The 24389-nt window shown below is 36.7% G+C and overlaps 1 protein-coding gene across 2 annotated transcripts in view; it reads left to right on the top strand.

Annotated features, from left to right (window-relative positions):
• LOC134211079 (1-acyl-sn-glycerol-3-phosphate acyltransferase delta-like) overlaps nucleotides 1–14387 on the top strand; it is a 54853-nt gene extending 40466 nt beyond the window's left edge. For both annotated transcript variants that reach the window (XM_062687671.1, XM_062687672.1), the window contains exons 2-5: nucleotides 324–917; nucleotides 11482–12011; nucleotides 12081–12438; nucleotides 12515–14387. In XM_062687671.1, coding sequence (XP_062543655.1) covers nucleotides 734–917; nucleotides 11482–12011; nucleotides 12081–12438; nucleotides 12515–12648 — 1206 coding nt within the window. In that variant the 5' untranslated portion in view covers nucleotides 324–733 and the 3' untranslated portion in view covers nucleotides 12649–14387. The remainder of the gene's footprint in view (nucleotides 1–323; nucleotides 918–11481; nucleotides 12012–12080; nucleotides 12439–12514) is intronic.
• Nucleotides 14388–24389: the final 10002 nt, after the last annotated feature.

The raw sequence follows: 24389 nt of genomic DNA, 5'->3' as shown, positions 1-24389 counted from the left end.
CAAAAACACACATAAACGATAAATTAAAAATGTCGATTAGGACAACTGAGTTTTTTTTCGATTACTATTATTGATAACTGACTGCAGTGTAACTGAAATATGTAGATTTGCGATAAGATTTCCCCTTCAAATTGTGAGACATACAAAGGTTACTGAACCTATATTTAGCAAACAACGAGCAGTCTTAGTAACTGAGTGTCGTTTAATTTATTAATAAACCGAATAAATGTAATCAAGTATTATTGGTTGCTCAATATTTATTCTTATGTAACTGCAATGCTATTATTTGTACTTATTCGTGTATTTTTTTTATCTCATTTCAGATAAAACTAACCTGAATGGAGGTTATTTTGTTTTCACAAAAATAACATACATTTACTCCATATCAGTGTACGGTGGTGATAATGTAAGAGTGATAGCAGCCTGAGGATAATGATTTCATCCGCAGCTTACCGTTGAGTTGCTTTGTTACGTAGATACGTTCAAAAAAAAAAACTGAATCAACGCGCAGTTATTTCGTTGTGGCGATCCGGTTTTAGTAATCTTGCAGCAGCCGCGTGGAACCTTCGGTTACTTAACTCGAAGATTGACAACAATTATGTTCAAGCCTGGATACAATTGAGTGAAAGTTGTTAGCAGTGATATCGTATGATTAGCGCGTTTGGTGTTATTCGCATCGTCGAATTCAGTGGTGTTTTAGCTTTTAGTTAAACAATAAAAATCATAAGCAATCATGTCGGGCTTTTGGTCGGTTGTCAAACAATCAACGTTGATGCATCTTTGCTTTGCAATATCATATTTCACATCCGGACTGATCATCAACACTGTACAATGTGTACTTTACTTTGGACTTAAACCGTTCAACAAGAGACTTTACAGGCAGATAGGATGGTATCTGTGTTATTCGTTTTACTCACGTAAGTATCCACATTAAACTGTTTTAGGCTTTGTAACAGATCTATATTTAAATTTGTCGTTGTTCTCGTACACGAAAGTGTACGTTTATATGGCTAGCAGAAATGGAGGTTGTATTTATTACGATTTGAAAGTTTTTTTTAACGGGGGTTCAAAATAATTTTCATTTTTATTACATACACTCCCGGCCAAAAGTTTGGATTGATCCCCGAACAATATAGGCAAAAGTTTTTGTTCATATTCTATTTTCGAGTATAAGCTTAGTACATACAAAGATTATGAGTAGATCTTGCATCTTAGACAGGGAGTTTAATTGTCGCCATAAATGCAAAAAAAATAACAAAAAAAAAAACGATAAGTCTTTGTCCTCATCTGCAGAGGATGATGACAATGTTGCGTTACATTTTATCTGCAACAACTATGGAGAAGTAATTGATGTTAACTTTTCAAACTGCGATAACTTGTATATTTCAAAAGTAAAACACAAATCATGTTAACAGATGGTTGAGTTTATGTCTTTGAAAAGTGATACTTTGTAGGAATATGTTAATTTGTCTCGAAATTGAGCCCACAAAATTTTCGAGAAAAGGTTTAATTGGAATGAATTATTGGCAGTGGCTGATTTTCTACCCGCCGCCACCACATCCAGGCGCTATCGTATATGCGCAAATGAGTTAACAACCGTCAGAAATTTGTATGGCGAATGACATCTAACGCGGGTTTTCTCAAATTTAGAAACTTTTCATGAAAAACTATTTGATACCGGTTATGTAGGAAGGTGTCCGCTACTACGCCTACCAAATATTTCGATGAAGGTGGTTGAAATAATTAATATTGAGCGTCTTAGGGGAAAATGTTACAAGGTTAAAATACTTCAAACTTCCATTTACTTCCGCTATAATCACTTATGTATCAACATATACGTATTTTGTTTTCTACTTGAAAACTTCTTCAGTGTATTGTTATCGACTTGTTATGTTATCGAAGGTGGTTGATTTTGAGAAATCGAGCTTTAGATGCCTTTCGCCATACTAATTTCAGAAAGTTAACTAAAGCAGGTGATTCATTAAATTTTAATTATCTTTAAGAGACATTGATGATATTTTGGGCAAATCAAGCATCTTATCAATTTGTGCATTTCGAAGCATGTGCTGTGCATATGCGCAGCCAAGATATTTAACAAAAAAAAATTGTTGCCTGTATTGGAATTAAAAAGTAAATTATGCTGGGTTAATTAATATCGAGATTTCTGGAAATTACGAGCATACTACCAGCGTTACGATAGTTACTAACCATGTTACAGTAGCTATTCAATCCGACGAGCACCTGACAGATAGGCAGCTTGACGTACATACGTTACCATTCAACCCATGAAATCCGCCTTCTGGTGGGCAATTAATTCAAGACAAAATTTTCAAAACGACTTATCTGCTTTTGTAAACAAAGATTCAAAGACAATTTGACGAATCTGATAGCTCTCCCACGCAAACCAACACCACCAATAGGTAGGTGAAGGTTTCCGCTACCTGTTGATGTTGTTGGTTTGCGTGGGAGAGCTATCAGATTCGTCGAATCGTCGTTTGAATCTTTGTTTACAAAAGCAGATAAGTCGTTTTGAAAATTTTGTCTTGAATTTGTCTTTACATACGTTCAATCGCCGTGGGAAGTTGAGTAGTTTTATGTCGTTTTAAATACTGGGGTCTAAAAATATTTTCTTATGATTTAGGAATCTCACTGTAGGTGGATTAATCTGGGTTTTTATTTCCTTTTCCTCTTTCTTCGCTTTTCTCCTTTTTAAATTTTCCTCTTTCTTTTTCCTTCCTCCATATGCTTTCTTTCTATATTTTCTACCCAATTATATTTATTCTTTTTTGCTTTCAGCCTTGTTCTTCCATGCTTGCTTTTTCTTTTTTTCCTTATTACTTCATAGTAACTTTACTTTGTAATAGCTTTTCAGTTCCACAAAAATCATATTTACCGCAATTTTTTCCTTGTTTTTTCCCTTCATTCGTCTTCTTTTTTATTTATTTTTTCTTTCATATACGTATCTTCAGTCTGTAGCCAGCTTCCTACACTTTTCTGTTTTCTTCTACATTTTTACTTTTTTCAAATCCCCCTATAATCGTCTCCATGGATAGAGATTGTTTGTACCAAATTTGGATGGAATCGGTGAAGGGGGTTTTAAAGTTATGTTGAATTGCTCATTTTCTAAACAATGTCCTTCCCCCTGCTTCCTCACGAATTCTTCAAAGACCCTTCTACCTCCTCTATAAACATATCTTTAGAATCCACGGGTTCAGAATTTACACAAAATTGTTCATTTTCTAAACAATACCCCCATCCCCCACACACACTTCCTATTTGCCAGTGTGTCTCCAACCCTATATTATATATGATCTTCCCCTTAGGATAGAGAAATTGTATACCAAATTTGGTTGAAATTGATCCAGGGCTTCAGAACTTGTTCAATTGTTCAAGAATATCTAAAAAGGAATATGTAGCCATTGAAAAACCCTTGGAAAAGTCCTTCCAAAATATTTTGTGGATCAAAAAAAGTTATGTACTTAAAAAATCTTTCACTTGTATTAAAAGCCAGATCCTCTTGTTGTAAGATTCGTTTAAAATGTGAAATAAATATGCTCAAAATGTGATTGCATCACCTTACTTTTAAACGTTTGAATCCACAAATCGATGGCAGGCGTTCTGATTATGCCTATCTATTTTATTGGCATTATTTCCCCCACAGGAACATTGCTGCCTCGCAGTTAACTGCGAGTTTCTAAGCCAAGTTACCATTTTTGCATTCGTATATCATGAGGCTAACACGTTAATACTTTTATGCCCAGGGAAGTCTAGAATATTTCCAACCCAAAAATTTCCTAAAAAAAATTTAAAACGTAATGAGGAAGGAATTTAAAACGTAATGAGGAAGTACAAAGAGGTCGAAATTGCGCTTTAGGTAGCCATTAGGGAAATGAATGCATTGCAGCAGTTTTTGAAAAAAAAAATCCAAGGAGGACCTTCAGCAAAAAGCGAAAAAAAAACAATATTTTTTCAATAACATCGGAACGCAATGGCCGATCGGGCCAATTTTCAATAGCGAAAAACTAAGCAACATTCCGCATCGAATACAAACTTTTAGTATACTGCCTATGATCGCATAGTATTCCCAAATATGCACTACATATTTATATGGAACAAATATGGGATTGTGGGCAGTATACAAGAGAGGCAAAAAGTGGGTTTTACTGTAGATATGGAAAGTATTTCCGTGATGAATTTATATGCTTTTAGGTTTAAGATAAAAAATCACGTTAATAAAGTTGTAATAAAGTGAGATTAGTCTTCTTCTTATTATTATTGGCATTCCGTCCCCACACTGGGGCATAGCCACCACACAGCTTAGTGTTCAACACTTCCACAGTTGGTAACTGCAAGGTTTCTAAGCCAGGTTACCATTTCTGCATTCGTATATCATGAGGCTAACACGATGATACTTTTATGCCCAGGGAAGTCGAGACAATTTCCAATCCGCCACCCTCAGCATGGTCTTGCTTTGTAGCCGCGCGTCTTACCGCACGGCTAAGGAGGGCCCCAAAAAAGTAAGATTAGTATTATGGCCATAACTTATGATTCCATAGTCCAAACCTGCCAATTTTTAATAGAAAACAATGCACGATGGGCAGCGCTGGGAAATAAGGTGGAATAAAATATTGTTTTCGAGTTGTGGTTCGCAGGGTGGCCAAAGCTTCGTGGTACACGAAACATTAAAAATAGAAGTATTAGAGTTTGATGGCAGACGAGCGAAGAAAGGCGTAGATAGCCTGCATATACTCCACATCGCGATCCCCCAAAACACCTCTTACTTCCCTGTAGGGTTGTTTATCTCGGGCCACAAGGGTATCCAATAGTTGCTCTCTGGAGGCGTCATTTTCCGAGCAATACCAAATTACTTGATCGATGTCTTCGTAACCGGCTCCACACCTACATAAGTTGCTATCGACAAGGTTTATTCTGTCGAGACTTCTTTATTTGTGGACTCAGTAGCGCCTGTGGCAAGTGTTTTTTTTTCTCAGTATAACTAATATAATAGCATTAAAAAAAACCAAAGTTTTCAACGTCTGTTGTCTGTGATTTTTTTCATCAAATGCTGTGTCTGGTTGTCTAAGGTTGTCACTGGTTTTGTTTTCTGCACCTGATAGTAAAAAAGAATTGAAGTGTCAAATATTTTATTTTTTGTTAGAATTTTCCCGCGTGCTGCATCTGGTTGGCTAGTCACCGGACAGGCAAACAGGGCTATTATATTTATGACTAGTTTATTTGTGGACGCAGTAGCGCCCGTGGCAAGTGTTTTTTTATCAAAATTATCAACGACTGTTATCTGTGATTTTTTTCATCAAATGCTGTGTCTGGTTGTCACTGGTTTTGTTTTCAGCATCTGATAGTAAAAAAGAATTGAAGTGTCAAATATTTTATTTTTGTGAGAATTTCCTCGCGTGCTGTGTCTGGTTGGCTAGTCACCGGACAGACAAACAGGGCTATTATATATAGTAATAGTAATGAAATGATAATAATGATGATGTGCGATCGCTTTACGGTTTTTGGATAGTGCTTCTTTTGGTTACATAAGATTGTTGATAGTTTCATTTTTAAGAATGAAATAAGCCTTTTTCACGTATTTTTTATTTTTTTTAAGCATTCTATTGCAGTCAATTTTTCTCACTACTGTAAAACATAACGGTTGCGGAAATCCATATGTGACTATAAAAGTGGTCAAAAATGGAACAAATTCAATCAAACGAAATATTAGTAACAAAGTTCATAAATTTCAAAAAAAATGAATGTGATTTTTATATTTTTATATTTGTTTTCTTTTATTTCCTCCAACTAACTGACTCTCTACGTATCACGTGCATAGTTTAGGTGGGTGAGGGGGTATAACGAATGCCCATGGTTTATATGATTTTTTGAATGGTTTATATGAATTGAATGTAAGCAATTATTCGCCCTGGAGGATGGAGTATCAAAAACTGACCCAAAGTTACATAGACAACCCCATAGTGTAATTCTTGATTTCGGCACCCTCTAAGGACTGCCGCCATTGTCGATAACCAACCCTGCCAATCGGACGGTTCGCCGAATAGTAAATTACGATATTCGGCTGAAAAAGGCAAATAATGCCAAATATGTTAAATACTTCAAAAATTTAGCTAACAAATAGTTAACTGTTTACTGAAACAAATGTTTGAACATTCTACTATATTTTTTGTAATGTCATGCCTCAGTGTGAAGCATAAGAAAATAAGACCACATAATTTGTGAAACTTGTGAAATCACGAATAATATTTATCTTTTTTAATACTTTCTACGTGGTTTCAACGAGTTGCAACTTTAAATATGTGGGGATTTCCCCTTCATTTTCTAAAGACCAATGGGACAAAAGAAAAAATTAATATTTGTTCCGGCCTAAGGCTCGGAACAACTTATTTAAATTAAGCCAAATAAAAACAAACAATAGTTCTTAAGAATGAATCAGCTTGAAAACCATGGCTTAGACTGTATTTAAACTCTCAAAAAATATCTCTATATATGAAAAGGAGTTTGCATTTCCTTTGAGGCAATATCCCGATTTGCAAGACTTTTTCACCAAACGATTTGTACATATTAAAAGTTGATCAATTTGACGGATAAAGTTGGAAAATTGTCAAAATGCAACGGTTTCATGAGATCTGAACACGTAAAAAAATCCCTTTTTTGCCAAAGCAGAGACTTGATGATATGTATAAGAAATACATTCCCAAACTTTTACATTTTATTAGCTAATGAACTTTATTAGCTTTTGAGTATGAGATCATTTATTAGGTGGCACAATAAATTGCATTAGTATTTTCGAATGGATGTTTGCCATAACTTATAAGGTTTTTGCCTTTCTCGTACAAAGTTGTACCGAAAGGCTATCATTTCACTTCGAAAACGAACTTTTTAAATAAGTGACGGAGACCCATACTGCCGCGATTCACAAAAGAGTCCCATGTCGATTTTTGACGATTTTGATTTTTTTCAGTAATAAGCTTCAAATGAACTCATCTTTAGGAAAAACTGATAAAATAATAGGCTTTGCTCTAGAAATTTGAAAATCAAAACCCACTTGTGTTGTCCCATCTTGCTATTTATTCGCATAACAATCACATTCCACATTTTGATACACTTTCGCACAAAACATCAATGTAATTATGGTCCATTTAATAGTTCCATAGCAATGTATACAGATGAAGAATATTATGTCAAATTTTCAGAAAGATTGCTGGTTTTATCGATTTCTTTTGAATTTTTTGAATTTCTCCATGTAAAACAAGTTTGAAAAATTCAACGGCATGTTTCTCAAGTTGAAGTAAACTGACATGGGACGCTTATGCAAATAGGGGCAGCATAGTGTTATATACCAATCGACTCAGCTCGACGAGCTTATCAAATGTCTGTCTGTTCGTGTGTATTTATGTGTGTGCACAAAAGCTAAGAAAAACATTAGACAAATTTTCATTTAGTAATCCTTAATCGATTTTCTCGCCTCAAGTTGCATTCGAAAAATGGTAAAGCCTAGATTGAATTTGATAACGATCGACCGTTGTGTTTAAAAGTTATTTAGAAAATGTTACATCGAACTGTATTAGCTTCATATAAGGTTGGTGTCCTGGCTAAAGGCAGTATCAATACTCGGTGGATTAAGTTGGCTTTTTTTAGCGTAAAGAAAGCCATCAAGATTGAACTGAAATCGATCTAGAGTGCGACGCTGCAATCAACTAGGTAAATGATTGACAGATCGAAAATAAAACCCGACTGAGATCGGGCCGGTTCAACTTGTAATTTATAAAAATCAAAAATATGCGATAATGAAAATCGTGAGGCTTTAGAAACAAGACGTTATTTAAAAACAATTTGTAGTCTATCAAAAGAAATCTTGTGTTTGAATGGTAACAAGAGAAAAATATATTTATTTCCTTGTAGAATAAACCAATCAAATTGGTATTAATTGAGTATGAATGATTATTCGACCGAATATTCGTTTCGCCGAATAACTAAAAATAGAAATATTCGGTATTCGGCTGAACGCCGAATATCACTATTCGGTGCATCTCTAATATATTATTGGATGCAGAAACGAGCTTTACCTTCATTTCAAATTCCAACAGAAAGCTAGAATAGCTATGTTTAAGGTATAGGATACAAGATGGACTCCCAGGGTTGTTACGACTACGCGAATTTCGCGATTTTCGCGGATTTCGCGGTTTTTGCGGATTTGGCGCGGATTTGCATAACGATTTGAAGACTTCGCGCGGATTTAGTTTTAGGTGAAAATTAACTAAAAAAATCTGGATGTAAAGCATGGGGCTTCCTTTCTATAGTAAATTATTGTTGAGAATTACGTTTGAAGTCCATACTTACACAACTTTTCGGACATTTCCAAGTCCTTATTGAATGTCATGCATTACACTTTTGTTCAAAAGTTCAAGTATTATAAGAGGATGCCCGTCACTTTTGGTCATTGATTATCAGGGTTTGCAGAAATAGCTCTCAATAGATAACGAACAACGATAAAAGAGAGGCAAAAACTGTTCCGAATCATAACAAGCCATGATAACAAATTTATCAAACTTGTATACAAGTGCGAAAAAACAGAATCGGATAGGCAGCCCCCACAGAAAAATGGTGATTCTCGCTTTGTTTTCGCTCCTTTCGTGTTGGTTACTGCACAGCTGTGTAAAACAAGTTGAAATGCATCATCAGAGCTAGTGCTCCCCGCATTTGGAGCTTTCTAAAAGAAATTTATCATGGGATATAGCCTCCCGAACCAGTTCTCTATCATGACAGCTTGCGAAAAAAGTCTCTCGCGGTATGCTACATATCGTATATGTATACATAGATGATAAGTGAGAGACTTGTTCTTTTTCTTTAGGATTCAATCCCTGTTGATTATTGATTCCTAAAATCATTTTTTTATCTCGTCAAATCTTCTCGTCGGGATTTAGTTTCTTCTTTTATAGTATTGAAGGTTTTATATTGCTTTCATAGCATTTCTCTTGAATGAATCAGAGTATATAAAACAATTGAAAAAACAAAAATGTTCTTTGGTTTGATGCAGATGTCTCATTATAATAAGAATTTTCGCAGTGACTGAAGAGGAATTTTGTTCAGCAATTGAAAGGTCAATTTCCACAGATATTTTCGGAAAAAAAACACAGGACTTGTTAAGAAATTTTTGCGTTATTTTCGGATAACTATTAGGCCGATACACATATTTAAATACTATTTTGTCTCCCCCCCCTTCGGATTTTTTGGCGAAAAATTAATATTTTGAGGGGGCAACAAAATAAAATTCAGATAATTTTGAGGATTTTCAAAACATTTTTTAACAAATCCGAGGAGTTTTTTTTATTTTTTTTTCATTTTAATATTTATGTTTTCTTACACCTCCCCCCCTTCTTGTCCTTTCGGAGACCAGTAGAACAAAATGTTTATTAAATATTTATAACGGCCTTATATAAGTTTTTCCTTCGAAATTCCAGCTGAAAAATTACGAAAAATTTCCTCAAGGATTCTATGAGTAATTTAATAAATGAACTTCCACAGCTAGGAGAGGATTTCTGCAGAATTTTGCTATGATAAATTGTAAACATTTTTTTTTTTAGAGAGTAATTTTCACGGTAGTTCCTGTAGCGATAACAACAGACAAAATTTAAAAATTTCCCCTTGAATTAGGAAAAGAATTGATTTTTATTTAGGATTTGATCAAAAATGTCTTCTTCCCAAAGCAATTTGTTATGAAATTTCCACATGCATTTCCAAAGGAATTTGTGCAGAGACTTCTGGAGCAGTTTTCTCATGAATTCACGTGGCAATTTCCTCGGAAATTCCTGAAGCTATGACAGCAGGAATGCCTGTAACAAATCCGCAGAAATTCCGCTTTGAATTTACGGGAGAATTCCCGGAAGTTCTTGTGTTTTTACCAACGTATTTATGTAAAACAAAATTCAAAGCGATTTCAACAGGAATTCATGGACGGATTCTCGTATGTATTGTCGTAAAAAATCCTGCGGATAATTCTGGATAAATTCCTCCAGATTGAATTCCTCCTCCTCCAGATTGAATTTATGAGAAGTATTCGAATGAATGTTTGTATAAATTCTCGGAGGATCTTCTTCTTCTTCTTCTTCTTATTGGCATTACATCCCCACACTGGGACAGATCCGCCTCGCAGCTTAGTGTTCATTGAGCACATCCACAGTTATTAACTGCGAGGTTTCTAAGCCAGGTTACCATTTTTGCATTCGTATATCATGAGGCTAGTACGATGATACTTTTATGCCCAGGGAAGTCGAGACAATTTCCAATCCGAAAATTGCCTAGACCGGCACCGGGAATCGAACCCAGCCACCCTCAGCATGGTCTTGCTTTGTAGCCGCGCGTTTTACCGCACGGAGGATCTACCGCAGCAATTTCCAGACAAACTTCCACAGGAATCCCGGAGAAAATTTGTGCAGATACCTTTGGAGATTTCCAATGAAATTCAAGTTATACTGACACAGGAGTTCCTGCTAAATTTTTCAGTAGAATTTCTGTTAATAAACTTTAGAGAAATTTCTGCAAAAAAATCTTGTTGGACTTTCCGAATGACAACTTTCTTCAGGACAGTTTTATGTTTTAGAAAATAGAACATTCAACGAAACCTGAGCAAGTATGTTAGATTTTAAATTATTTCTATATGGATATGAATTCAAATCATTTTTACTTGGAAGTTTTGTTCAAAAACGAATTTACGTGATCTTTTTACCTAGTCTCTACGCAAGTTTGTGTTATGAACCAAAATTACAACAAAATTGCAACCATCCTGCTTCTATAAAACGGTGAATATAGAAATTGTTTAACTGCTGGATTTTGGTTTACTTAGCCTTGCTACTTCTATTGGCGAATAAGACCATCTAGAAGGGTTGTAATACTAACTGCGATGTTAATTTGATACAAACATGTTTGAAATAGCCTAAAATCATATTAAAAAATGAATAATATTGTATAATACGCACTTCAAGTTCAGAAAATGGTGATAATCGTGATACATTATAAAAAAAAAATATTTCGCGCGTGCCAGAATTTAGCTCTAAGTCGCGCGGATTTGGCGCGGATCGAATTTCATGCCGCGCGGATTTGATTTTGGTCGGCGCGGATTTGGCGCGGAAAATATTTCAGGATCCCCGGAACAACCCTGACTCTATTTCTAGTTATATTCTAGCAATTGCTATACTGCCCTGAATCGCATATTTGTCCCATCTTTGCTGGGTTTCCTATTCATATGGGACAAATATGCGATTCACGGCAGTATAGAACAAGAGAACTATAAAGAAATTTATTAAGTAGGAAAATGGAACGGGTATTTAATTGAACCCACGACCTTCATACAGAAGGTGTAGCAATTAAGCCCGTTTCACATGTTCTCTTCTCCATCCATAGAATAGTTTCACTACAATAAATAAAAGTAAATTCTGTTTGCTAAATATTTTCCAATTATTTTAGAACTGGTTTTCTTGGCTGACTGGTGGTCCGGCTCTACTCTCTATCTCTACATAAGTGATGAAGATTTAAAGCATTGTGGCAAAGAGCACGTTCTATTGTTGATGAACCATACCTATGAAATCGACTGGTTGGTCGGATGGGTTTTCTGTGAAAAAGTGAGAGTGCTAGGAAACTGCAAGGCGTACGCCAAAAAGGTCATTCAGTATATCCCAACAATCGGATGGGCATGGAAGTTTGCCGAGTTTGTTTTCTTGGAACGTTCGTTTGACAAGGATAAGGAAATCATTGGCCGTCAACTTAAAGAAATCATGGACTATCCCGATCCAGTGTGGTTGCTGCTGAATGCGGAAGGAACTCGCTTCACTGAGAAGAAGCATGAAGCTTCCATTAAGTTTGCTCGCGATCGCGGGATGGTCGAACTGAAGCATCATTTGATTCCAAGGACCAAGGGCTTTACATCCAGTTTACCGGAGTTGCGAAATAGGAGCGTTATTTTAGATATTCAACTAGGTATCAGCAAGGATTCTCCTGTGAGTTTTTTCCCAAATATTGCGTGTATCTGATTTTGAGCTTTAGTAATTATTGTTAATTATTTTCAGGTTAAGCCTACCATTTTCAACATCTTAAATGGAAAGTCAATAGAATCGCATATGCATGTACGTCGTATTACTTTCGATCAAGTACCGGAAGATGAAGAGAAAGCGGCAGAATGGTTGCAAGAGCTATTTCGTCAAAAGGATATCATGCAAGAAAGTTTTCATAAGCATGGAGATTTCTTCACTGGTTCTAATATCGTCCGAAAAGTTCCCATAAAATTGCAGCCACGATTGCACACTCTGATTAACATGGTAGCCTGGAATGTGATCACAGTGGTTCCGATGACGTACTATCTAATCCAGTTGTTGGTTAGCGGCGAAATTATGTACTTTTCTATCGGAACTTCGATTCTTGTTGCTTGTAAGAATAAATTAATTAAACCTTCTATAACTTTTCTAACCTTTGCATTACCTGTCTTTCATTTCATTTAATTTAGTTTACGGTCTTATGGTGAGAGCGATTGGAATGTCGAAAATCAGCAAAGCATCGTCCTATGGCTCGGAAAAGAAGAACGAACAACACAGGCATGACAACGGATCACCAACCAATGAGACCACCAAAACTAAGTAGAACTTTTAGCTTATGTACTTGAATATGTAGTTTGTACACCGTTGTATAACTTATTGGCCAGTTTGGCCCTTTGAACCCGGCCCGTAGCTTAGCTCATCCTTTTCCAAAAACATTATAGTTTCTATTTTTTGGAGCTGACTATTTTGGCTCAAGGCATATATTACAGTGTTCTATACTTCCGGAACTGCGAATACGCGGTCACACGATAAGCTACCGACACCGTCATGCCAAATTTTTGCTAGACAGTTTATATTTATCTGTTTTTAACGGAAGTAGCAATGATTAGCGCCAAACTGCTTAAAGCGGTGTCATCTGGTAAGATCATTCTTTTTCAAATAGCGAACGGTGAAATTAGTAGCGGATGTACTGTTGTTACTCATTTATATCCTTGATATAGGTATACACGAATAAAGTAGGTAACGATCGTACGGTTTATGAACTCGAAAAACAGGAAGAAGAGCAACTATGAGAGAATAATCTATTTATTACCAATTTTTCGGTGAAGTATAGTTTATATTGTGCAGTGTTATCTGCACTGAAAGGTATTGACGTAATGGATACAGACAAGCAGAAACGAATAATTCATTGTTGTCATTGGATATTCTGCCTACCAAATCAGTAAAAAAAAACTGAGTACAAATTTTACCACCAAATACACCATTTCAGTTACAATTGTCAAACCACCACCTTTAATAACCGACACATGATATTATTTATTGCTTGGATCTGTATCTATAGTACTTTGCCTGAAATGAATTACGCAGAAAATAAATAACATCAGTTATAAACAACTATTTAATTAGTCATAAGAATAATTTTAGAAACGACTTTTGGCAAAGTGAGCAACACTAAAAACAGAAAACGAATTCAATTGTTTAACTGCATAAATTATTACGCACAAGTTTGATTGAATACCAACTTGCAATATATGGAATTGTTTTAAACAATGAGTGACTGTTCATAATTTCCGCACTTATTGAAAATTTCCGAAAACCCACATTGTAATGAAGGCCCCATTATTATGCCACACATAAATTATAGAAGTTTTATCATTGAAACTTTGTGTGTAATATGAATGCAAGTGGTTGACTCGAATTCGAAAATATTCATCAGGACACATGCAGAAGATCTATAGTGTATGCGGTATAAATTCATCATAGCTGATTAATTACTTTATGTTTACCTAAGCACGACAATGCATTATGCTCAAAAATAAGCCATTTTCAATAAGACGGAAATCAGTAATTTCGTGGACTTTTTCTCAAAAGGCATTTATGATTGTATAGACGATATTTTCGACGTTTGAATTTTCGTGAAAAAATTATACAGAAGTTATGTCACTTATTGCATTATATTACCTATGTGAATCAAAATTATAAACGATACGCAAGTAGTTGCTATTTAATGAGCTTTTTTTTTTTCTAAAAATCATGAATGCCTTGGAGAAGTTCCTCGAATCATTGTTAATTAATCGCTCTAAAAACGTGTCAAACGTGCAACCCAGAAGCCGAGCTTCCTTGTTAATCTACTTTATCATTAAATACATTCGCTACAGTGAATTAAAAACGTTTTCTGAATTTTGTGAGTTTACGTGTACTTTTCATGATAATTATTTAAGGTTCTCTTACAAAAGCAGCAAGATAAAATCGATTTAACAAACAGTGGTGAAAGTGCGCGCCGAGGACAGTTGGCGTATACGGTGAAATAAAAAAAGTTTTAATCTGTTGATTAGAATCGTAGATGATTCGGTATATTTGTATATGGAACGAAAAAGAAAGCCGCTAGCATCATAAGTTAATATTTTCATATCAATAGTTAGGCCCGGAAGATGTGTAGGGTGTGAATGTGTTTTAAAATTGATATGTAAGCGAAAAACCTTTGTAAATGAAAGGCAGTGGCGTCGCGTGGAATAATTGAGAACCTGTTCAAAAATGTTCAACAATCAAATATCATGCTTAATAACCCTTCAGCACGTGCGCGGTGTGGCGCCACTCGTCGCTAGTACGCTTTGTTGCCAAAGGCAACGTTCTTGCAACAAATGGTGCCCTACTAAATAACTATGACTGGCGTCACCAGTGACCATCGGAAAAATATCTTTATGAAGCTCACTTTTCGTTGTTGGCCGTTAGCAAGGGAAAAGCATCATGCAACCATTTGATAACCAATAAGTTTTCATTGAAAGAGTAAGGTTATGCACATCATTACAGTTATATTTGAGCCACATATGAGACATCCACATGCAGACATCCTCGAAATATATGAACTTGAACAAACAATATTGAAATAGAAGAGAACTACGTTCAAATAATTATGCTGAACCAAGCTGCTCCCCACGAACTAAGTCAAATATGTAACTGTTGTTACTACTGGCATTCGTATAATCTGTAGTTTTGTATTCCGCGCATAGTTGAACGACAGAAGAATATGTCTTTTGCTCGTTCAAATTTGAAGTTGAACGAGTTGCAACGAAATGTGAGAAGGCGTCGATATTATGCTCGCAGTGTGTTGCAGCACTTCGTTCCCAAACAGACGAATAGAGAGAAAATTTTCCTCACAATTGGCGCTTTGATGTTGCATGAAGAAGAAGAAGCAGAAAGATGATAATCGAAAAAATCTCCACGGCAAACCATATGAAGAAGTTTTTAAAACTCTTCTCAAAAATTCTAGAAGCAATTTAATTAAAAACGGTAACAGTACGGGGTTGGACTTTTCTTCTACTATATAATAAACACAATATTCCTATTCGAAATTTTATTTTGTGATATTACACTTAATACACAGTAGAAGAAAAGTCCAACCCCGTACTGTTTACCGTTTTTAATTAAATTGCTTCTAGAATTTTTGAGAAGAGTTTTAAAAACTTCTTCGTATGGTTTGCCGTGGAGATTTTTTCGATTATCATCTTTCTGCTTCTTCTTCTTCATGCAACATCAAAGCGCCAATTCTCTCTCATATTTTCTTCTTCGTTCACGTCGTAAACATGAACGAACTGCGACGCCGTTTCGTTGCAAGGTTTGTTGCATCGCTTCGTGTTCTACATGTAGGCGGGCAGAGACAAAAAACACGTGTTTTGATGCAGGAGTGTCTTTTTGTGCATTGGTAGGACACAAACAACCAAAAGCCTGAATACAAAAAGGAAAGCTACATGTTTGCCTATGTTTCAAACGTGTTGACTGGTTCAGAAACAAAATTGAACGTAGCTGTTGCAACAGCTCTCTGTTTTCTGCCAACCGGTGCAACTATTCGCGAAGTCGAAGCAAAATTCTTCACACAAACAATGACAGTTCTTTATGGGTTTTTACAGTAGAGCAACAGAGAGGAGGAGATGGCGGCCATGTTTCACTCAAACTCTGACAGATAGCAATAGTATTTCCCATAGGAGGGAAGAGCAGAATTTGCTTCGACTTCGCGAATGTTTTTGAACACAAGATCAAAATATAATCTTCATTAGTTGGCCTACCTGTGCAATGAACAGGTTGAACAGGCCGACCAGACGCCACTGATGAAAGGAATACGCTCTAGCCACAAAATCCCATTTATCGTCTTCTAATGTATCGGTTTCCCAAAGTGCTGCGCTAACATGAGATATAAGGGTGGGTGCACAAGTTTGAATGCCTTTTCATAATGAAATCAAAAATGATCCTTAGGATAATTTTCTTGACTAGCACTTCGGATCTTGTTTAGGATCGGGTTTAGAATTTTAGCGGTTTTCTAATTTCAACTGTAGATCGTTTTATGTACGATCGTTCTAGGGTTTTGCCATTAAATTCACATGGTATTTGAAAAACTATGATTTGATCTATAAATCCATAGAAAAAATACACCCCTTCCAAAGCGATGTTGAATAGCAGACACGAAAGACCGTCACCTTGCCGTAACCCTCTGCGGGTTTCGAAGGGACTCGAGAATGCCCCTGATAACCCTCTGTGGGTTTCGAAGGGACTCGAGAATGCCCCTGAAACTCGAACTACGCACATCACCCGATCCATCGTCGCTTTGATCAACTGTGTCAGTTTATCCGGAAATCCGTGTTCGTGCATTGGCTGCCATAGCTGGTCCCGATCGATTGTATCATATGCGGCTTTGAAGTCGATGAATAGATGATGTGTGGGCACGTTGTATTCGCGACATTTCTGCAGTACTTGGCGAATGGCGAACACCTGGTTCATGGTGGAGCGTTCGCCCATAAAACCCGCCTGGTACTGCCCCACGAACTCCCTTGCAATTGGTGCTAGTCGACGGCATAAAATTTGGGAGAGTACCTTGTAGGTGGCGTTCAGTAATGTGATTGCGCGGTAGTTGCTACAATTCAGCTTATCGCCCTTTTTGTAGATGGGACACACGACACCTTCCATCCACCCCTGCGGCAAACCTCCTCCCAAATCTTGGTAATGACCCAGTGCTGCGCTATAGCCAGTGCCTCATCACCGTGTTTAAATAGCTCTCCTGGTAGTTGGTCAACCCCAGGGGCTTTGTTGTTCTTCAGCCGGCCAATCCCCTCCTGGACTTCCTGGAGATCCGGAGCCGGTAAAATTATGTCCTGCGCGCGTTCTCCCAGGTCCATCACCATACCGCCATCTTTGTCTGCCACATCGCCATTCAGGTGCTCTTCGTAGTGCTGCCGCCACCTTTGGATCACCTCACGCTCGTTCGTAAGAAGGTTCCCGTTTATGTCCTTACACATATCAGGCTGTGGCACGTGGCCCTTACGTGAACGATTCAACTTCTAATAGAACTTGGCGCTAGTGCTGCCGCCACCTTTGGATCATCTCACGCTCGTTCGTAAGAAGGTTCCCGTTTATGTCCTTACACATATCAGGCTGTGGCACGTGGCCCTTACGTGAACGGTTCAACTTCTCATAGAACTGCTGGCGCTTTTTCCTCCGGAAAATCGAGTTTTGTCTGTTCCGCGCCTGTTTATATCATGCCGCCCACTGTTAAGCCGCGGCGTCCGAGTTCGACGCGTGTTGTACACCGTCGAGAGTTTTGAGCGCAGCCATATTGCAACGAGGTAGTGGTCGGATTCAATATTGGCACTGCGGTAAGTGCGGACGTTTGTGATGTCGGAGAAGAATTTACCGTCGATTAGAACGTGGTCGATTTGGTTTTCCGTTTGGTTAGGTGATCTCCATGTGGCATTGTGGATATTTTTGCGGGGAAAGAAGGTGCTTCGGACTACCATTCCGCGGGGGGCTGCGAAGTTTATGCATCGTTGGCCGTTGTCATTCGATACGGTGTGCAGACTATCCAGTCCGATGACCGGTCTATGCATTTCCTCCCTTCCTACCTGTGCGTTCATGTCACCGATGACTATTTTGACGTCCCGCAGAGGACATCCATCGTATGTCTGCTCCAGCTGTGCGTAGAACGCTTCTTTCTCGTCGTCGGGTCTCCCTTCGTGTGGGCAGTGCATGTTGATGATGCTATAGTTGAAGAAACGGCCTTTAATACTCAGCTTGCACATCCTTGCGTTGATCGGCTGCCACCCAATCACACGATGCCGCACCTTACCTAGCACTATGAAGCCGGTTCCCAGCTCGTTGGTGGTGCCACAGCTTTGGTAGAAGGTAGCCGCTCGATGCCCGCTTTTCCACACTTTCTGTCCTGTCCAGCAAATCTCCTGCAGCGCCACGACGTCGAAGTTGCGGGAATGTAATTCATCATAGATCATCCTGTCGCAACCTGTGAAACCTAGCGACTTGCATTTCCATGTTCCAAGCTTCCAATCGTGATCCTTTATTCGTCGCCTAGGTCTTTGCCGATTATATCGAGTCGCATTATCTCTTATATTGTTCGTAATTATTGGTTTTCCAGGCGGCTTTTTGGGCCTGCGCAAACCTCCTGTCTCGTTGGAGGGCCGTCGTGTCAGGGCTGTTTAGCGTCCCACCTAACACCAGGACTTGGGCTTGTGCGCTTTGAGCGGCACACTGTCGCTTTGGTGGGGCCTACTTGCGGATACATGCAGCTTTTTATAGGAATTTAACAGGGCCCACTGTCAAACCCCATCTCATCCTAGGAAAGCCCCACAACTCGCAGGTGGCCTGGGGAGGGATCGTCAAGCCCTTGGACATAGTCCCTGCTGACCGTGACTACAGGAGCTACTGGAAAAAATCCGCAGGAATGCCTCCTAGAATTTACGAAAGAATTCCAGGGAGGTTATCCACAGAAATTCATCAAAGAATGTCTGAAGATATTTTCAAAGCGATTTCCACAGGAAATAATGAAAAGATTTCCACAGGTATTCTCTAAAACTTTACCACAGGAAATAATGAAAAGATTTCCACAGGTATTCTCTAAAACTTTACAACAGGTTGTTTTTAAAGAATTTACTTAAATTTAAGACCGAATGAATTTCCGCATCAATTCTCAGGGGAACTTCTGCAAGACTACACGGAGGAATTTCCACAGATGTTCTCGAAAAAAAAATCCGCAGACTATTCTGGAGCGACTTCTGTAGAAGTTCCTTGAGCATAGTCGAAATTAGTTTCTGATTTAAAATCAATAGCTAGGGGTAATGACGGCTTTGGCAGGTTTTGTTCTATTATTGTTTATAGAAAGTATTAATCAAAAAAATTTAAGATGAATGACAGCAGAATAGAACTGCTATTGACAACGGGCTTTGCCCACTCAGATCTCTTTTTAATCGTGCTCGAAACATGAGTTAGTTTATAATACAAATACAATACAAAGCAATGGGACAGCATCGTCAAATGTAACATCGTAGGATAAAAGGATAAACACCCGTAAATTGAGAGAGTTTTTGAAACACATTTTGCATATAAAAAATTGTATTTTGGCCATAATTTATGGCCCCTTCTGGGGCAAGACCATGCTGAAGGTGGCTGGGTTCGATTCCTGGTCCAGTCTAGGGATTTTTCGGGTTGTAAATGTTCTCGACTCTTGACGATACGAATGCTAAAATGGTAATTTTGCTTAGAAACCTTGCAGTTAATTACTGTGGAAAGAACACTAAGCTGGGAAGTGGCAATGTCCCAGTGGGGATGTAATGTCTATAAGAAGAAGTTCTGAACGGATAGGCCGATATGACCCATTCCTAATATGAAACAATGAAACAGGATTTTCCGACCTATACAACTTGTGGTAAGTAAATAGGTTAAGACTATGTGTCCTACAAATAAATGAATTTTTAAAATACATTTTACGAATAAAAATTAGTCTCTGAGCCTCTTATAAAAAGTTTTTTTTAGAGTATATTGGCCAAAAATTCCGAGCCCTGAGCCCGATCATCCCAATTTCCAATAGGAAAGAACGGGACATATAGCCTTTACGTATACTTAGTATACGAAAAAACAAAAATAATATTTTGACCATAAATTCCAAGCCCATAGTGCAATCCAGCCAATTTTCAATCGATCCCAGTTCCATTCACATCCCAGTTGAATGCAATCTTGTTGTATGCAAATTGGTTAAGGATCAGTGCGAAAAAGTGAACTAAACTTTTTTACGCGTTTTTGGTTTAAAAAGAATGTATTTTCGCCATAACTCCCAAGCCTATAGTCCGATCTGGCCAATTTTCAATAGAAAGCAATAGGACAGGATTCCTAGCCGAATGCAACTGTGAGCAAATCGGTTAAGGATAAGTTCCCCAAAAGTGAGCTAAACATTTTTACGCGTTTTTGACAACTTAACTTCCAAGTCCATAGTCCGATTCAGCCAATTATTAATAGGAAATAATGGAACAGGATTTCCAGCCGAATGCAACTTGTTGTGGTCAAATCCCTTGAGGATGAGTGATCAAAATGTGAGCTAGACTATGGGTATCAGGGCCTTCTATAAAATATTTGGTTTTGGGGCGAACATAAAGCCTTAAAAGAGAAGATGTTCAGTAAATTGTGGTAACTAAAATTGACATTTCACGCGTATTTGCTTAGAATTTGGTTTAGGATCGCACGGATTTGTCGCGGAATGGATTTTATGTCGCGCAGAAATGGCTCAGACTTGATTTTAGTCGGTGCGGATTTGGCGCGGAAAAAAATTCACGGTCTCCGTAACAACCTTGCAAATATTTTTCCGTTGAAATTCCGTTGAACTTCCCGAAAAAAAATCAGAAGAATTTCCGAGGAAATTTCAAAATATTTCCCGTGGATATTTCGAAGCATTTACGTGGAAATTGGGCGAGGAAATTCCTAAGATTTGGGTTCGGATTGAACATTTGAAATAGTCTATTTGAAAATTGCACGATCATTGGAAGATGCTAATACAGATATAATACCAGGGATGATCAAACATTTTTGGAATTAAAATGCCGTAGTTAGAAGTCACTTTCGTCAAAGCAACTATTGTGAAACAACAACAGGAAGTATTGTACGGAATTTCAAGCAATGAATTTATATTGTAAAATCATAAAGTTAGTCTTATAACACAGTTTGAATTAGGAGCATAAGGGACCACTTCTCCCAGGGTACCTAGTCCAGGGCACAACCAGATGCACACAGATAGTAAATTTACGAAATTGTCAGCAATGAACTGGTATTGTAAAATCATGATGTTTGATACGTTTGATACGTCGCATGACATTGTTTGATTTGGATCGATATGCGGCTGCTTCCCCCTGGGCACCTGGTCCGGGGCATGTCAAGATGGACACAGACAGAAAATATTATGCGAAATTGCCAGCATTGAAAAATCACGAAGCCAATAAGAAGAAGAAGAAGAAAATATTGAATTGTAAAATATTTTAAACAAATTATGTAGTCTAATAAACATTTTGAATAAAAATACACTGTCTAAAACACAAATCTGTATGGTCTAATTAATTTATTTTTTTATATATATTTTAAATGAATTTGGCAATTTTTCACGTCGAACAGAACAAATTTGGCTAAAAATGCACTGAAAATAACAAACTTTTGAGAAACTAGTGTCATGATCAATTAGATTAATATCACTACTTTAATTTCGGACATTGAATGAAACAAAACACCCGACAATTCTTTTCAGTAACGTATAATTAATATACTGTCCACCAAATACATATTCGTGATTAATGTAATCAGTATAATTAATGATTCTTACAATCGTATCCTCTTCGTGTTATAACCTTTGAATAGATGATTACTGCTCGCTTGTTTGCCTTACATTGGATTTCCCACCTCAACGCGGTACACATCACTTGCAAACGGACAAGCGCTTTCCAGCTGCTACTCCAGTACATCTGCGTTCTGTAACGGGTTTCACACAAATTTCAAAACAATTATATGGTTTGGTCTGCGCCGTACTGAATCCAACCGAACAATTGAATTTAACTTGGTCAGTAAAAATGTTGTTAATAACTTTTCCGTCCTGCCAAAACACTGACTATCGCGAATCGCAAAATGTGACTCCAACAGTAAGTCCTATAATCCTACTCCTAATATTGCCTTTCATTCTGAGAATCGTTTGTGGATTCATGTCTAATAAAGTTCCACTAGTGGTATAGAAGTTGTTCTCTGTTTCAAACTTTTGCTTTTCGGTAAATTGTTGTAATTCTGTATTATCCTAAGTTTTCAAATGCTTCCGCTCTTGCTGTAGAGGTTAAAAAAACAGTTTAAATGCTTTAAATTCAACAGGGAAACTTTTTAGCACACAATTGGAACTACTTAAAGCAAACATACTTAATTTGTTGCTAGATGAGATTTTCAGCTACATTCTGCTAATTTTGGTTCTGGTAGCTGCTTCCGTTATTCTGTTTTTAAATCGTTTCTGCCTGCTTGATACTATTGGGCCATAATTTCGGATGAAATTATGTAATCCCCAGTGTTCTGTCGTAAATAAAGGTTATAAAAATTATGAGATACATTTTTACATTCATTTTCATTTATCAGGACCATATTACCATATTGTATCCTTTTATTATATTTATTACAAGTTTTCTTGTTCTCTAAACGTTCATTTATTTAATCTAACTGCTTGTATGTTATTATGTTTAGTTATTAGAATTTAATGATTAACGATAGCTCGGCACACTACACCCATATGAAAAATTGGTTGCGAGTGCCAATAATCTTTTTTATTTCTAGCGCAATTTTACATAATGCAATTTTGTTCCTGTTTCAGGAAGTCAGAAGCATATCATAAAGATTTTTATTTTGGTTATTTAGATATTTTTTTCGTTACATCGATTGTTTTAGATTATGTACTAGGGATGTAGCAAGTTCTTCTAACCATACTGAAACAAGACGGTAGGCTTTAGATTTAATTTGAGTTTAAATGTTCGAGAACAATACTTCTTAAGTAACAAAATATTTCTAAAAAATGTAAAAATAAGTATCACTATACCGGGAGAATTATTCAATTTGTTATACCAATAGTGATATGCCCATTGTGAGAACTAATTATTCAAATAATTGGTATTTCTCATGATACATATTTTTTAGAATTAAGGATTTTTTTCATACCTAATATGAAAATTATGTAAAGCAAAACAAAAATAAAACTGTTTTCGGTTAGAAACTAATATTCTCCACCGTTAAAGAGCTGCTAGAAGAAATCGCAATATAATAGTTTGTTTATACCCTACCAATGGTACATTTTGCGTAATAATTAAAAATGTCTGTAGAATCATTGTTTGTTGGTTGGATAAAGTTTCTCGACAAATTTCCATACGTTATCTAAATATACTGTTAAGCTAAAATGTAAATATGATAAATATATACCTTTCTGTTAGCTTAAACATTTTCTCCGTTTTTTTTCAATTTTTAAGTTTTTTTTAATTATTTTGTAATGTTTCCATGTGTATACAAAACAGCCAGAGAAACTCTAAAAATGTTAACTGATCATTTCATATGGTTTTCCATCTTACAATTTCATTTTCCTAAGCAAAAAACTTCCCAACTGTTGTGTGTACTTTTACCGCAACGGATATTGGTGACAAGTATTCTTATATTATCTTTTTTACTTATTTCTGCCATAAAACACTTTCACATAATCTCTTACGGGTGCTGTTACAGCTTGCGATAATATGACTATGTCTATATATTTTATTTACTTTTACTTATCCATTATTTAGATTCATAGAACTAACGGTATTACATTCTGCTCTCTGGTATATAACTACATTTTCAATGTTTTTTAAATAAGTTTCCTCCATGAAACTGGAGAAAGTTTGTGTTAACTCTAAATTCCACATCACAAGTTTGAAGGAAAAAATACAGGGAGAATAAAGAAATTGGGTTTTGCTTGACGCTATAATTGGATCTATTGTTTGTATAAATTGTTGCGATCTTTGTTCATGAAGGTATTCCTAAATGTCTTGCTTATACGTTTCAACATTTTGTTTTTATTTGCATGGCCACACAATTCGGAACTATATAAGTTTGGGTTCGATGTTACACACTGTACATATTAGCCAAGGTGGATTATTCTCAATTACTCAGTTATGGATTGAAAAGGTCTGATTGTATAATCTCTATTGTTTCGAAACTATTGTTTTTCGTGTCATTTCTCTGATATTGGAGTAAAAGACTCAGAAAAAATAGTATTACATGTTAGTGGCTGTTGATAAGTTTTGCGTGAGTTTTTGTTGGTTTCTATGTTTGTTAGTTTTGAATATCTGATTGTAACCATTCGCATGAGATTTCATTATTTTATCTATTGGAATTATTTCGCTAAATTGGAGGCTAAACACCATAATCTTTTGCACACCATAGTGAACATGTCAATACGTGTACTTTAGACCTATTGTATTTTTTGCTATTACATCTATAGTCACAATACGCTGTATCGAATAAATAATCCATCCA

The sequence above is a fragment of the Armigeres subalbatus genome, chromosome 2 (genome assembly GCF_024139115.2).
Source record: "Armigeres subalbatus isolate Guangzhou_Male chromosome 2, GZ_Asu_2, whole genome shotgun sequence".
Lineage (NCBI taxonomy): Eukaryota > Metazoa > Arthropoda > Insecta > Diptera > Culicidae > Armigeres > Armigeres subalbatus.
This window is presented reverse-complemented; position numbering and strand designations above follow the sequence as displayed.